Raw genomic sequence first — 16,008 nt, 5'->3', positions numbered from 1 at the left:
GGCTGGGGAAACCTGAAAACAGCAGTAAGGGACCTCCACCCCCCCCGACCCCCCACCCCAAGAAGAGAGGCCTGCACAACTGGCACAAGGAAATCTAACTGCCGGTTATTTCATAACTGTTAAAATGATTCTTTAAGAGACAAAGACAGTCCTATTCAAGGTTGAGGTTCTTCCCAATTGAGAAATGCAGTATGACATGTCAACTAGACTACAAACATAAAACGCGAAACAAAATACGAATCAGACCTTAAAAAAATAAGAAAATTATGTCTTCAAGATGAATGATTAAGGCGCTTGCCATAAGCACATTTATACAGGATTGCTATATACATACAGTGTACATTGGAAGTAACTTTGCAAACATTTCAGTAGCGCTAAACTGTTTTGTGGAGTTTTGTCTCCCCCTACTGGTTCCGATGGGTATTGCACTGCACCACAGCGGCAGCACTCTCATGCTTTCAATCGCCACTCATTTAGTAGCACTCAAAATAAACCCTGCCCAAAGACATGCCGTCCCCCCAAAACAAACAACGAAAAAGTCTAGTCCTCTTCTATTCCAAGACCCCCATTGCAGATCTGCAATGATAGAAAGTGTGTGTAAGCAAGATGGTAGAAAATCAGCTGACGACACACCCAGGGTGGATGAGCAGGATTAGTTAACCTGGTTCCTCCACACAAATCCAGACGTTTCAGAAGTGTGGTAGACATCTAGTCTTAGACTGAGGGTTGTTTAGAGATGGAGCTCGACGTTTTTTCTGGTCACAGAGAATTGAAGAAATGCACGGACAAAGTCCTGCCCCAAAGCCAGACCAACCAACTAGGCTAACCCCACGCTTTCTTATCGCAATCCGCCCACAAAAGCTTCGCCAACTGCTCTCAGACACAGACGAGAGATGCTGTAATATCCGTTACCTAGCGAGCCGACACGTTACGCTAACTTGTCCAACATATCCAACCCTGTAAGACCACTATTCCACCATGATTGAGATGGGTAGTCAGAGGTCTTAGATTTAACATGGTGACATGTAAGGAACAGCTGAGTAAGAGATGACACTAAAATAAAGATGGCCGCATAAATAGCTGGTCAGAGGTAGGGGGCCCCCAAGACATCTCACAGGAGAGAGAAAGCGTTTTAACACTGAAACTGACTCACATCTAGTAGTAGTGTTGTCCAAGTGTCAACACCACAGGATCAACGTCTAATGCCAGTTTACACAGAGACAATAAATAAATATTAAAAGTTGTGGTTGACAACAGACGTCTAACTAGACTATGTAGAGTAGTATAATGTGTAAGACCAAGTAGTGGCCGCTTATAAGTGGTTATAGAGCCCTAAAGTTGTTAATTAAGTCATGTTTCAAATAATGTAGCCTTGGCACACACACCCGCACAGATCCAGAGCAGACATTTACCCTCGCAGCTGTGTGTTCAGTCGGATCTCAGACGAACTAGAGGGAGGGCCAGAGAGAGAGAGAGAGAGAGAGAGAGAGAGAGAGATACAAACAGATCTCTTCATCCGTCTGTGCGTGACTAAGTTTTAGTTTTATCTCCTCATGCTCCACAACAAGTGAGACCCAAGTCACTCTGGAGATGTCCCCCCCCCCCCCCACCTCATGTCTCTGCACAGCTGTCTGTCTGGAAGTGAACAGGGACACGAGACAAGACCGGCAGACCAAGTACGACACACACACACACACACACACACACACACACACAGTACGTACACACACACACACACACACACACACACACACACACACACACACACACACACACACACACACCTCAGCCCTCTCTCTAGCCTGCTCTCTCACTGTAGGTCAATAGGAGAGTTCTGTGGTCTCGGGCTTCCCTCCGCCCATAGAAGCACCACATTAGCCGTCTATGGGATGGAGGCTTGTGGGGAGAGGCTAGCGATGGCCAAAAACTACCCCTGGAGAAGAGCGTCCAGCCTGGACCGGGGTGGCCTCAGGGGAGAGGTCCCGGGTCGGGTACGAATCAGGAAGTGACCTGCAGTCAGTCCGTTAACAGTTTGCCAGTCTTAAAAGCAAAACACATTCAAAAATAAATACACATTGTGATTGTGTGAGTGTGTGTGTTTATGTGCGTGTTTGCCTGCGTGTTAAGGCGTGCGTCTGCAGCTACCGTCTGCGTGCGTGCGTGCGTGCGTGCGTGCGTGCGTGCGTGCGTGTGTGTGTGTGTACTGGAGACAGACAGGGGGCCCCGTGTGGCCGGGGAGCGCGTGGTGGGAGGCGTAGCGTCGTAAGGGGCGGGGCCCTCACGGGGAGTCTGCGGTGACGACGGCCACGGCCGCGCTCTTCTTCTTTGACTGCTTCTTCACCGTCTTGGTCTGAGCCTGGAGGACGAGGGAGGAGAGGAGAGGGGGAAGACGAGGGAGGAGAGGAGAGGGAGGAGAGGAGAGGGAGGAGAGTTAAGACCGCAGGGCTGCGAAGAAACGATGGTGACAAAACATGGACACTGAGGGGACATAAGGACAGAGGCTGATGCAGAAAGAGGAGGAAGAGAGAGAGAGAGAGAGAGAGAGAGAGAGAGAGAGAGACAGAGAGAGAGAGAGAGAGAGAGAGAGAGAAGAGGTTCCTATCAGAAGTTTATTGTTTAGGGGTGGGTAGACTAGAACAAGACTCTCTTCACATCGCATTCCTGAGTCGGTCAATACAAATGTAGTCTTCTCCTCTCACTCCCTCTCTCTTTCTCTCTCACAAACACACACGCGCGCACACACACACACACACACACACACACACACACACACACACACACACACACACGCCACAGCTGACAGTCCCGTTTCAGCTGAATATACAGTAGCAAAGTGTTTGAGTGTGTGTGTGTGTGTGTGTGTTACATAACACACTGAACCTCTCCATCGTTGCATCTCTATCGACGGACTACATCTAAATGTAGCAGGTGCGCATGTCACCCCCTTACAGCCTGGAATGTCACCCCCTTACAGCCTGGAAGACTGCCCATGTCACCCCCTTACAGCCTGGAAGACTGGCCATGTCACCCCCCTTACAGCCTGGAAGACTGGCCATGTCACCCCCTTACAGCCTGGAAGACTGGCCATGTCACCCCCTTACAGCCTGGAAGACTGGCCATGTCACCCCCTTACAGCCTGGAAGACTGGGTATGTCACCCCCTTACAGCCTGGAAGACTGGGTATGTCACCCCCTTACAGCCTGGAAGACTGCCCATGTCACCCCCTTACAGCCTGGAAGACTGCCCATGTCACCCCCTTACAGCCTGGAATACTGGCCATGTCACCCCCTTACAGCCTGGAAGACTGGGCATGTCACCCCCTTACAGCCTGGAAGACTGGGCATGTCACCCCCTTACAGCCTGGAAGACTGGGTATGTCACCCCCTTACAGCCTGGAAGACTGGTCACCCCCTTACAGCCTGGAAGACTGGCCATGTCACCCCCTTACAGCCTGGAAGACTGCCAATGTCACCCCCTTACATACATGTGGAAACAGGGATGATCTGAACAGCTACCGCCCAGTTTCAAAGCTCCCTTTTCTAGCAAAAACCCTCAAAACTTTAGTTAGTAAACAGATTAAGCATTTCCTATCACATAATGCTATATTAAGCCCTCATCAATCTGGCTTTAGAGCCAAAAATAGTACAATCTCAGCTGTTACTCTGGTTACAAATGATATTATTTCAGCCTTCGATAAGAAGAAGCACTGCTGCTGTGTTTGTTGACTTGTCTAAGGCTTCTGATACAGTTGAGCACTCATTACTGTTACAAACTTTATCTGAAATTGGTTTCGATGAGAAGGCCTGTGCTTTTTTCCATGGTTATCTATTTGAAAGGCACCGATGCGTTAAGCTTGGGAACGATCAATCTACTTTTCTACCCGTCTCAAAGGGCGTTCTACAAGGTTCAATTTTGGGCCCTGTCAAAAGAAAAACATCAAAAAATTGTTTTTTTTTGTATAGAAACATACAGTATATGTGTTTATTTGTCAACTCAACGCACTTGAAAATGAGGTGAAAACCTCAATGTGACTTCTTGAGTTTAAATAAAGGATACTAACTAACTAAATCTCCCCCATGGGACTGTCTGATGGAGGCTAATTTAAATAGCGTGTAGCCTAGATGACCCTGCATGACATCACACACACACACACACGCACACACACACAGACACGCACACACACAGGGGTAATGCGAGACTAGGGTTATGCATTATTACTGAGGACAGACTAAGTGCTCTGTGAGGAGGTGAGTCACAAGATGGCTGGTGAGCACACAGCCAGGGAGTGTGCCAGCAATGACAGTCAATCCACTGCTTTGTGTGTGTGTGTGTGTGTGTGTGTGTGTGTGTGTTTATGTGTTTGTGTGTGTGTGTGTGTGTGTTTATGTGTTTGTGTGTGTGTGTGTGTGTGTGTGCGCCAAGCCCCCAGGAACAGCTCTGGGGTGTGAAGCCATTTTCCGCAGTAGCCAAGCTCGGTATAGCAAGTCACGCGCCGCATTTGGGGGCAAACATAGACATACATTAAACTTCTTTTTTTCTTTTCTGAGTATAATACTCTTTGAATGATCAAGTTTTAAATCACTGGGTCCCTTTTTCTTTAGAAGCCACTAAGAGCCGGAGTTCACAGCTGTTTCTGTCCCCACGTGTTTCTATGGGAACAGGGGAGAGGCGGGGCCTACGGCGCAGGTGCTGTGCTCTACAGGAAGTGAACCTGTTCAGCTTCATGCGCTGAGTAAGCATTGGAATGAATGGGCCTCAATGAATGCCTCATCCAGCCACAGTGTGACCCCTGACCTCTCTGTGTAATACATGCATGGTTTGACCCCTGACCTCTCTGTGTAAGACATGCATGGTTTGACCCCTGACCTCTCTGTCTCATACATGCATGGTTTGACCCCTGACCCCCGACCTCTCTGTGTAATACATGCATGGTGTGACCCCTGACCTCTCTGTCTAATACATGCATGGTTTGACCCCTGACCTCTCTGTCTAATACATGCATGGTTTGACCCCTGACCTCTCTGTGTAATACATGCATGGTTTGACCCCTGACCCCTGACCTCTCTGTCTAATACATGCATGGTTTGACCCCTGACCTCTCTGTGTAAGACATGCATGGTTTGACCCCTGACCTCTGTGTAATACATGCATGGTGTGACCCCTGACCTCTCTGTGTAATACATGCATGGTTTGACCCCCGACCTCTCTGTGTAATACATGCATGGTGTGACCCCTGACCTCTCTGCCTAATACATGCATGGTGTGACCCCTGACCTCTCTGTGTAATACATGCATGGTGTGACCCCCCGACCTCTCTGTGTAATACATGCATGGTTTGACCCCTGACCTCTCTGTGTAATACATGCATGGTTTGACCCCTGACCTCTCTGTGTAATACATGCATGGTGTGACCCCTGACCTCTCTGTGTAATACATGCATGGTTTGACCCCCGACCTCTCGGTGTAATACATGCATGGTTTGACCCCTGACCTCTCTGTCTAATACATGCATGGTTTGACCCCTGACCTCTCTGTGTAATACATGCATGGTTTGACCCCCGACCTCTCTGTGTAATACATGCATGGTGTGACCCCTGACCTCTCTGCCTAATACATGCATGGTGTGACCCCTGACCTCTCTGTGTAATACATGCATGGTGTGACCCCTGACCTCTCTGTCTAATACATGCATGGTGTGACCCCTGACCTCTCGGTGTAATACATGCATGGTTTGACCCCTGACCTCTCTGTGTCATACATGCATGGTTTGACCCCCGACCTCTCTGTGTAATACGTGCATGGTTTGACCCCTGACCCCTCTGTCTAATACATGCATGGTTTGACCCCTGACCTCTCTGTGTAATACGTGCATGGCGTGACCCCTGACCTCTCTGTGTAATACATGCATGGTGTGACCCCTGACCCCTGACCTCTCTGTGTAATACATGCATGGTTTGACCCCTGACCTCTCTGTGTAATACATGCATGGTTTGACCCCTGACCTCTCTGTGTAATACATGCATGGTTTGACCCCCGACCTCTGACCTCTCTGTGTCATGCATGGTGTACCCCCACCTCTGTCTTGGTAGCAGCGGGTTTCTTGGTTGCCTTGACGCTGGCTGTGCGTTTGGGCGCCTTCTCTGCCACGTCCTCGTCAGAATGCTCCGTCCTGGTGTCCGATTGGTCCGAGCTGTGCTGGGATGATTCGTCGGGATGAGGATGAGGAGGAGGAGCCGCGGAGGAGGAGCGGGCTGTGTGATTGGACGGAGAGGGAGAGCGGGCGGTCGTTAAGAAAGTCACTCCTATCGAGAAGTCCGTTGAGATGAAAGGGGCACAGTCACGCTTGTTTTAGTTGATATTATTTGGATTCAATGCTTACATTCTGTGTGTCGGCCTTTTTAAATTTCCTATAATACATGGGAAATACCGCGGAAACCCTTCAAAGAGCAAACACGTCCAGCCATGTTGCCTTCCTCCCATGAGGAAATCACTGATCTGACATGAATGGATTGGTCACAGCTGTGTAGAGCAGCACATGCTTTCACACCTATCTGGTCAGAGATTAGCTAAGGGTGGGAGGAAAGATTAGGTTTCAGTTCCGCTGGAGTCACATGACCCCCCCCCCCCCCTCCACTCCCCTCCCTCTTTCTCTCTGCCCCCCTCTCCCTCCCCCCCCGTCATCCACCCCCCTCCCCCTGCTATCCTGCAGTGCTCTAAATCACATGACCACGCCCCGGCTCGCCCCAGCCCAGCGGTGACAGCTAGCGACGCCACCCCTGCCACCCCTGCACAGTGCAATCCCCCGCCACACTGGGTCTGTCGTTTGACCTGATGTGCGTGTGTTGAGAGAGAGAGAGAGAGAGAGAGAGAGAGAGAGAGAGAGAGAGAGAGAGACGTACTCTGGCGTGCGGCGGCGGTCTTGGTGCGGGGCAGCGTGCTGGCCCCTGAGCTCAGGTCGTCCAGGGGCTCCCTCCTCATGCGGGGGTCCGCGGAGCGAAGGCCCAGCCCCTCTTCAGAGTTGATCAGCGTCAGGTCCTGCATGCTGAAACTCCGCAGCTTGTCCGACAGCACGCCCTGCCCCTGCGCACGCACACACACACACACACACACACACCTCAAACACTCCACTACACACTCACAAACTGAATAGTATACACTGCCCCTACACACACACACACACACACACACACCTCAAACACTACACTACACGCTCACAAACTGAATAGTATACACTGCCCCTACACACGCACGTATACCCTCCCCCTCATACACCTAAAATATGTCACCAAAACACACACTGGTGCACACACACACACACACACACACACACACACACACACACACACACACACACACACACACACACACACACACACACACACACACACACACACACACACACACACACACACACACACACACACACACACACACACACACACACACACACGCAGAGCTTGTCCTCGGCATGGCGTGGCTCACCTTGGTGGCTGCAGTGACAGCAGCGTTGGCAGCCAGGTTGAGTCCCCTCTTCCCAAACCTCATCATGGTGTCATAGCTCTTGTCTTTGGCCTGGGTGATGTACTCATCTATCTCCTACAGAGAGAGAGGGAGGGGGAGAGAGAGAGAGAGACAGAGAGAGGGGGAGAGAGATAGAGACAGAGAGAGAGAGAGAGAGACAGAGACAAACAGAGGGAGAGAGAGACAGACAGAGGAGGACAGAGAGAGAGAGAGAGCAACATAAGCGGAGTGAGAGAGAGAGAGAGAGAGAGAGAGAGCAACATAAGCGGAGTGAGAGAGAGAGAGAGAGAGAGAGAGAGAGAGGGGGGGATAGAGAGATAGAGAGAGAGAGCAACATAAGCGGAGTGAGAGAGAGAGAGAGAGAGAGGGGGATAGAGAGATAGAGACAGAGAGACAAACAGAGGGAGAGAGAGACAGACAGAGGGGGGCAGAGAGAGAGAGAGAAAGAGAGAGAGAGAGAGACAGACAGACAGGGACAGAGAGAGAGAGAGAGAGAGAGAGAGACAGAGACAGAGAGAGAGAGAGAGAGAGAGAGAGAGAGACACACAGAGAGAGAGAGAGAGAATGGATGGAGGTATAGATACAGGGAAAGAGAACACAAAGTAGCGAATGAGTTTTAAGACAGACTGCGGACGACCATGAACTGTGACCAGGGTACGGTTGACCTCTGACCTTCTCCTTGTTGGACAGGGCGGGGTGGACGAACTTGCGGTAGAGCACGCTGGAGCCCTTGGTGTAGGGAGACAGCAGCCAGATGACGAAGGCGATCTTCAGCTCGAAGTAGAAGGGGAACCTTCCGTACCGAACAGGACGACATCAACACACACATCCTTCAACACACAGCCTCACACATCCCCCACTTCCTGTCTTGATCACGCAGATATAAAATCAGCTTCTGCAACTCTTGGTTCTTTTAAAACAAGCCTGAAGACTTTTCTTTTTGCCACTGCTTTCTAAGAGGAGCTATGTTTATCAGTATACTGCACTGTGACTTTTATTCCTGTATTCTATTTGTCCTGCTTTTTGTTTAAATGTCTATAATGACTTGCTTTTTGTTTTAATGCTTTTAATTTGTCCTGCCTTTTGTTTTAAATGTCTTTAATGTCTTGCTTTTTGTTTTAATGCTTTTAATGTCTCATGTAAAGCACCTTGAATTGCCCTGTGGCTGAAATGTGCTCTATAAATAAACTTGCCTTGCCTTGCCTTGCCTTCTGACACGGGGGTTTAGAATGAATTGATTGATTTTACAGCATGTTTGCTAAGGGAGGAGAACGAGTTGTCATTACGTTGCCGCCCAACCAAGGTACGAGAGTAGTGGACAAAACTGTGACCAGTAGACAGTGGTATACAGCTACTCTTGGTAGCAAATATAAAAGACAATCGCCCTCCGGGATTAAATGGTAAATGGAGTGCACTTTTACCCAAGGTGCTTTACAATGGCCTCTCTCATTCACCCATTCACACACCAATCAAGGCAGCTACCGTGCAAGGTGCTAACCTTGGCTACTATTGCCCCTAAGTAGCTGAATACCCGTCTACCCTGTTTACCAGGGAAGCAGATTCAACACCATGGCGATAACAGGTGCAAGCGCTTAACATCCGGCACTAAATTCGTATTCATATTAGGGCTGTCATTCGATTAATTTTTTTAAAATTGAATGAATTACATGATCTGTAATTAATTAATCCAATTAATTAATTAATTGGCTGGGAAAAGCCCCCGTGGGTGGACTCACCATGACAGGACCATGTCTGTGATCGTCTCCGCTGTGGTGAACAACGCAAACACTATCCAATACATCATCCACTTCACCTAAACACACACACACGCACACACACGCACACACACACACACACGCGCACACACACACACAGGGGAGGGGAAGAGAGAGCATCACATATAAAGCACATGACTGCCTTCTACAGAACACACGTGCTGAGAGACATGAGTTGCAGCTTCACAAGCATGACTCCCCCCCGGGCTCGCAGGCCCGCGGCCCACCTAGCGGCACACACAACATATCCTGCAGCCCCCGGCACCACGTCAGTGTGCGTGATCCATGTCCCTCAGACACGCGCACGCACGCGCACGCACGCACTCACGCACGCACTCACGCACGCACTCACGCACGCGCACACACACGCGCACACACACGCACACACACACGCACACACACACACACACACACACACACACACACACACACACACACACACACACACACACACACACAGCATGTCCTCGGGATTGTATTGGTGTATGAGACATTCAGCGTATTGGCAGATTCCCGTGGTGTTATATATATAAATACATTTCCTGTTGAATCACTTGACTCAGACTGGGGGTATAAAACACAACAGGGCTAAAAATGGCGTTGTCGTTCGCCCTCTCCGCCTCCCTGCTGATGTGAGAGGGGGGGGGGGGGGGGGGTTCCCATGGAAACCAGCTGAAATGAGAGCAGAGCTAGGCAGAGGGCCAGACACTCCCTCTCCTCCTCCTCTCTCCTCCTCCCTCCTCCTCCTCATCCCTCCGTCCTAGCAGTGGCGGCCAGGGATGAGGTAAGCAGGGAGGATCCCCAGATTTAAACAGATAGGGTTCTGCGTTGCTCTCATCCGCAAAGGCAGAGAGACGACGGGAACTTGCCTCCTCGTCCCGTGACAGACACACGTGACATACGTACATCCCCGAGTAAAACAAAACAACACGTTGAAAATCCTGTTTTAACTGTGACTGCTTCCTGTACCCTTTCCGAAACTGGGTTGCCAGGTTCTGACTGAACAGCACCATATCCTGGTGCAATAAACGGATTTATTCACCATCTGTTTAGAGTTCTTCTTCCAGAAGGGGAGGATTAAAGTTCAACACTGCCCCCCCCCCCCCAATCAATAAACGAGGAGGCCAAGGCTAGGCTATAACGAGGTCAAGCCACAAACATGCACTGTTGACAGTTCAACAAACTAAAGTAATACGCCTATATAGTACAAGCAGAGACTTTAAGACAGGCTAGGTCTACACCGCACAGTATTTACCGTGAAGAAATAAAAGATAAGCACGGTAGGCTACTTCACTGAAGGCCATGAATCAGCAGGTTGCAGCCTGGAACACTACATGGGCAATAATGAGAACAGGGGTGCGTTCAATTTCAGCGAACATAATGAACGGTTGCTAACAGAAGCTAACAGTCTGAGGTAGTTCGCCAGTAACGGAACGAGGATCCCAATGGACCCAGGCTTACTGGAGATGTGCTCCCAGATGGGGATTGTTGCGTTTATGCGAACTATTTGGAACGTCCATTAAAAGCCGTTCAAATGTGACCGTTTGGAGAAAACACGTGTGCGACGAACGCTCGCCTCTGTTAGCTGAATTTGAACGCAGCCCTGGTTCAGGCCTAGTGGTACATCTCGGCACAGGACTGTGGTACTCACATATTCCTTCACGTTCTTCGTCTTGACGGCCTTGTATGAAGAGTAGGCGGGGTAGAGCGTCCCGAAGGCCAGGCTGGAGGTGGGGGGGGGCAAGAGGACAGGGGGGGGGGGTCAAGGTTAACACCACTTGGGCCACAACAACGCCTCCAGCGTCTGACACTGATCCTGAACACAGCCTGTCCCTCGTGTGTCAACACTGATCACATGCGGGTGACGCCTAACTTAACTGACTGGTATTCAAACGGCGGGTTAACGCCACGCACAAGTGGCTCCCCTCGTGAAAGTAGGTCGTGTTCCGGACAGCGCACCGGGCAGAATCGACCTCCTTTAAGAAATAGGATAGCCTGTTTATCAGCTAGCCCTAGGAGGCTAGATATACTATTCTAGAGATGACAGGAAGTGGCTTGTTAGAACAGACTATTCCCACAGAGAGATATAGACCGGCACACAGGCCTACTCCATGTCTTGGGCCCGCCGGATCAGTGTGGAGGCGACAGGGGAACAACAACACTGGACACAGGAAACTCTGGAGCCGGATAGATTAGCTAGCTAGACGATGAAAACACACAAAGACCAAAGGTGGATCACCAGAAGTGAGTCAATGTGCTGGACACACACACACACACACACACACACACACACACACACAGACACACACACACACACACACACACACAAATCAGCCACTGTCCTGTCCGGTGCCCGTGTCGGGATTTGTGCTGATGTGGCAGGAAACTGGATGCTGAGCGAGCGGAGAGCCGCTGGACGGCCACGCCTACCCTGCACAATCACACTGTCCAGACACACACACACACACACACACACACACACACACACACACACACACACACACACACACACACACACGGAGAGCGGAGAGCCGCTGGACGGCCACGCCTTCCCTGCACAATCACCCTGTCCAGACACACACACACACACACACACACACACACACACACACACGGAGAGCGGAGAGCCGCTGGACGACCACGCCTTCCCTGCACAATCACCCTGTCCAGACACACCGTCACAGCTAGCTTTCATTTACATTTCAAACCTGTATTTCAACTCGTTAGACACTGAGGTTTCCCTCGTTTGCTCGGGGGGCTCAGGGCTGGGAGACCCTCCCTCTACAGATGCTCTCTGTGCCCCCGGTCCCAGACCACCCCCTCCACTGCTGGTCTCCTCTCTGCTCTCTCTCTCTCTTCTCCCTCCTGGTCTCCTCTCTGCTCCCTCTCTCTCTTCTCCCTCTCTCTCTCTCTTCTCCCTCTCTCTCTCTCTTCTCCCTCTCTCTCTCTCTGCTCCCTCCCGGCCTCCTCTTTGCACCCTATCATCCTCCTCTCTCCTCCCTATCATCCTCCTCTCTCCTCCCCATCATCCTCCTCTCTCCTCCCCATCATCCTCCTCTCTCCTCCCCATCATCCTCCTCTCTCCTCCCCATCATCCTCCTCTCTCCTCCCTATCATCCTCCTCTCTCCTCCCTATCATCCTCCTCTCTCCTCCCTATCATCCTCCTCTCTCCTCCCTATCATCCTCCTCTCTCCTCCCTATCATCCTCCTCTCTCCTCCCTATCATCCTCCTCTCTGCTCCCTATCATCCTCCTCTCTCCTCCCTATCATCCTCCTCTCTCCTCCCTATCATCCTCCTCTCTCCTCCCCATCATCCTCCTCTCTCCTCCCTATCATCCTCCTCTCTCCTCCCTATCATCCTCCCATCATCCTCCCATCATCCTCCTCTCTCCTCCCTATCATCCTCCTCTCTCCTCCCTATCATCCTCCTCTCTCCTCCCTATCCTCCTCCTCTCTCCTCCCTATCCTCCTCCTCTCTCCTCCCCATCATCCTCCTCTCTCCTCCCTATCATCCTCCTATCATCCTCCTCTCTCCTCCCTATCATCCTCCTCTCTCCTCCCCATCATCCTCCTCTCTCCTCCCTATCATCCTCCTCTCTCCTCCCTATCATCCTCCTCTCTCCTCCCCATCATCCTCCTCTCTGCTCCCTATCATCCTCCCATCATCCTCCTCTCTGCTGCTCCCTCTCAGACGGTGGACTCACTGATCTGACATGACAGCGTTGTAGAGAAGCACACAGGCTCTGCTGTCCCACATCCAAACATGCTAGATCAGAGATTACCTCCAGGGAGAGAGAGGACGCATTTGAGTCGGCTATTCAAGGGCAACAAACCCTCTGTTCTCTCTCTCCTCTCTAATCCTGTCCCCTCAAACAAACGGATATCAGAGCCTGGCTGGTCTCCGGTTCCCTCTCCACGCTTATCGACTGGAACCCTACCCTGAAACTGAGAAGGCATGGATTTAATTGAATTAATTGTTTCAATCGGCAACATGCTGATTTGAGATTAGGCTAATTTTTAAACTCCAGCCAATGAAATCTGCCACCATGCCAAGACGCATATTGAACTGAAAGAGAAAGTGGTCTTGTTTTACATGTTCATATACTTTTAAGAGTGTGTAAAAGGTAGAAAAACAAGCAGGTAACGCAGTGAATCAACATCATCTGTTTAGTGTCCGTCGCATGACTACAGTAGGCCTATCAGAAACCTGCTGTCAGTTCCCGCAGGCTACTAGCTTTAACTGACAGAAACAAGTTGAACATCTCCTCCTAACTACAGCTACATTCAGTTGTGACGCCCGTTGTCTTACACAATCCCAGACTGAGTAAAGACATTTCCTTCTATAAATGACACGTTCTGCACCTGTGTTAACTGCACGAGTATTGAGTAATATCTCTGAGATGAAGAGTCTAGGCTAAGTTGTGATATAACAATCTATGCTGTAGTGTGCCTACCCAAGCTATGCAAAGATACCATTACTGGAAGTAGGTCTAAATATAATATACTGACAAGGCATAGGTGATTACGAAAGGTTGCTAAGGCCTTAACAAAGCATCATCTAGAGTAGACAAGTAACTTTGGGCTGTTCAAATAAAATAATTAGGCCTATTTTTGCTGCCACTTGGCTCCTTAAGAAACACAGCTGATGAAACAGGCCAGGCTACATAAGATGTGGGAAGAGGTGGATGCCACCCAGCAAACACGCAGCGTCAGGGAGACGTTCAGATCATGTCTTAATAACGTCCGTCAGTCCAGAACCCCGTGTGTTCGTCTGCTGGACCCCTCAATATTCACACGTCTGGCTTGGACCCCTCTAAGACGTCTGTGGACGTGCAGAACGGGTTCAATATCTGAACGTCTGAACGTACACTGACCCCTCTGAACGTCTTAAATAACAATTCTGGCTCCTAATTGGATGTCTTTGGACGTCCGAAAAAGACAAAAAAGACGTCTAGAAGACGTTTTTTAGACGTGTCTTTGCTCAGTGGCTAACTGTAATCAATACGCAGCCTGCCTGGCAAGTTACAGGTGGGACATCTAGGCACAGGTGGGACATCTAGTTACAGGTGGGACATCTAGGCGTGACTACATTCCACCATCAAGGGACATCTGCCTCCTCCTGCTGCATGTCTCCTGTCTCTTTTGTGATATAACCGTCACTAACAGCACGAATGCATACTAACTTGTCCTAGACGTGGTTTGGACATGGTTAGGGCATCAACACCGTGGGGTCACATAAGGGACTGCAGCTGTGTTTGAAGGACCAAATGACAAATGACCAAGAGAACATCTTAGGACATCTTAGAACATCTTAGGGGTATTAAGACCAAGAATTGGGTTTAATAGCAACTGCTAGTGGATTGGCCTGGATACAGGGCCGGTTCTAGGCAAGGCAAGTTTATTTATAGAGCACATTTCAGCCACAGGGCAATTCAAGGTGCTTTACATGAGACATTAAAAGCATTAAAACAAAAAGCAAGACATTATAGACATGTCTAGGCTAAATATCTATCTAATTCAACACCCCCCCCTAGTCAGGTGCCTGGTTAGCATCATGCTAGCAGGCAGGCTAGCTCAGTTCGCCATTGCATTTAAACACGGTGTTTCTATAACAAGCTCACATCAGTCTGCAGCTAACACAAACCTCAATACTGTGAATTAAACTAGTTAAGTTGCAAAAACATGCTTTCAAAACCAGACTAGCGAGGGAGCTGGCTGACAAACAGCTGCCGTGAAGCACAGACAGAAGGAGGACAGATGCCATCTACTGAATCTATGAATTCATACTCACACAACTATCCTGGAGATAATCCACGAAACCATCTTGAAGGATTGATTGTAGAAAGTGTTTCTTACGTCTCGGAGAATCTAAGGTTAGCAGACCGGTGGTTAGGAAGCAGACCGGTGGAACTAGGAAGCCCCCATACCAACACCGAGGACCGTTTTGTTGTGATGCGATGAGAGCGGCAGCGGCTGATTCGACAGACAGACAGACAGACAGACAGGCAGACAGGCAGACAGACAGACAGACAGACAGACAGACAGACAGACAGACAGACAGGCAGACAGACGGAGGTAGCTCTGCTCACATGGGCTGATCTACAGACAGACAGACAGACAGGCAGCTCTGCTCACTAGCTGGGCTGATCTACAGGCAGACAGACAGGCAGCTCTGCTCACTAGCTGGGCTGATCTACAGGCAGACAGACAGGCAGCTCTGCTCACTAGCTGGGCTGATCTACAGACAGACAGACAGGTAGCTCTGCTCACTAGCTCGGCTGATCCTACAGACAGACAGACAGGTAGCTCTGCTCACTAGCTCGGCTGATCCTACAGACAGGCAGACAGGTAGCTCTGCTCACTAGCTGGGCTGATCTACAGACAGACAGGTATCTCTGCTCACTAGCTGGGCTGATCTACAGACAGACAGGTATCTCTGCTCACTAGCTGGGCTGATCTACAGACAGACAGGTATCTCTGCTCACTAGCTCGGCTGATCCTACAGGCAGACAGACAGGTATCTCTGCTCACTAGCTGGGCTGATCCTAAAGACAGACAGGTATCTCTGCTCACTAGTTAGGCTGATCCTACAGACAGACAGGTAGCTCTGTTCACTAGCTCGGCTGATCCTACAGACAGACAGACAGGTATCTCCGTTCACTAGCTGGACTGATCCTACAGGCAGACAGACAGGCAGCTCTGTTCACTAGC

At 50.1% G+C, this 16,008-nt stretch overlaps 1 protein-coding gene across 1 annotated transcript; it reads right to left on the bottom strand.

Annotated features, from left to right (window-relative positions):
• Window positions 1-1,787: 1,787 nt before the first annotated feature.
• On the bottom strand, window positions 1,788-15,154 carry reep2 (receptor accessory protein 2). The gene is made up of 8 exons (XM_084459469.1): window positions 15,089-15,154; window positions 10,948-11,020; window positions 9,258-9,334; window positions 8,194-8,314; window positions 7,483-7,596; window positions 6,900-7,080; window positions 6,076-6,251; window positions 1,788-2,356 (listed from the first exon to the last, which is right to left on the bottom strand). The coding sequence occupies exons 1-8, from the start codon at window positions 15,118-15,120 to the stop codon at window positions 2,279-2,281; spliced, it is 852 nt and encodes a 283-aa protein (XP_084315595.1). The 5' UTR covers window positions 15,121-15,154; the 3' UTR covers window positions 1,788-2,278.
• Between the last annotated feature and the right edge of the window lie 854 nt (window positions 15,155-16,008).

Source organism: Borostomias antarcticus, assembly GCF_949987555.1.
Source record: "Borostomias antarcticus genome assembly, chromosome: 28".
NCBI lineage: Eukaryota > Metazoa > Chordata > Actinopteri > Stomiiformes > Stomiidae > Borostomias > Borostomias antarcticus.
The sequence above is the reverse complement of the archived record's forward strand: the minus strand, read 5'-3'. Positions and strand labels throughout refer to the sequence as shown.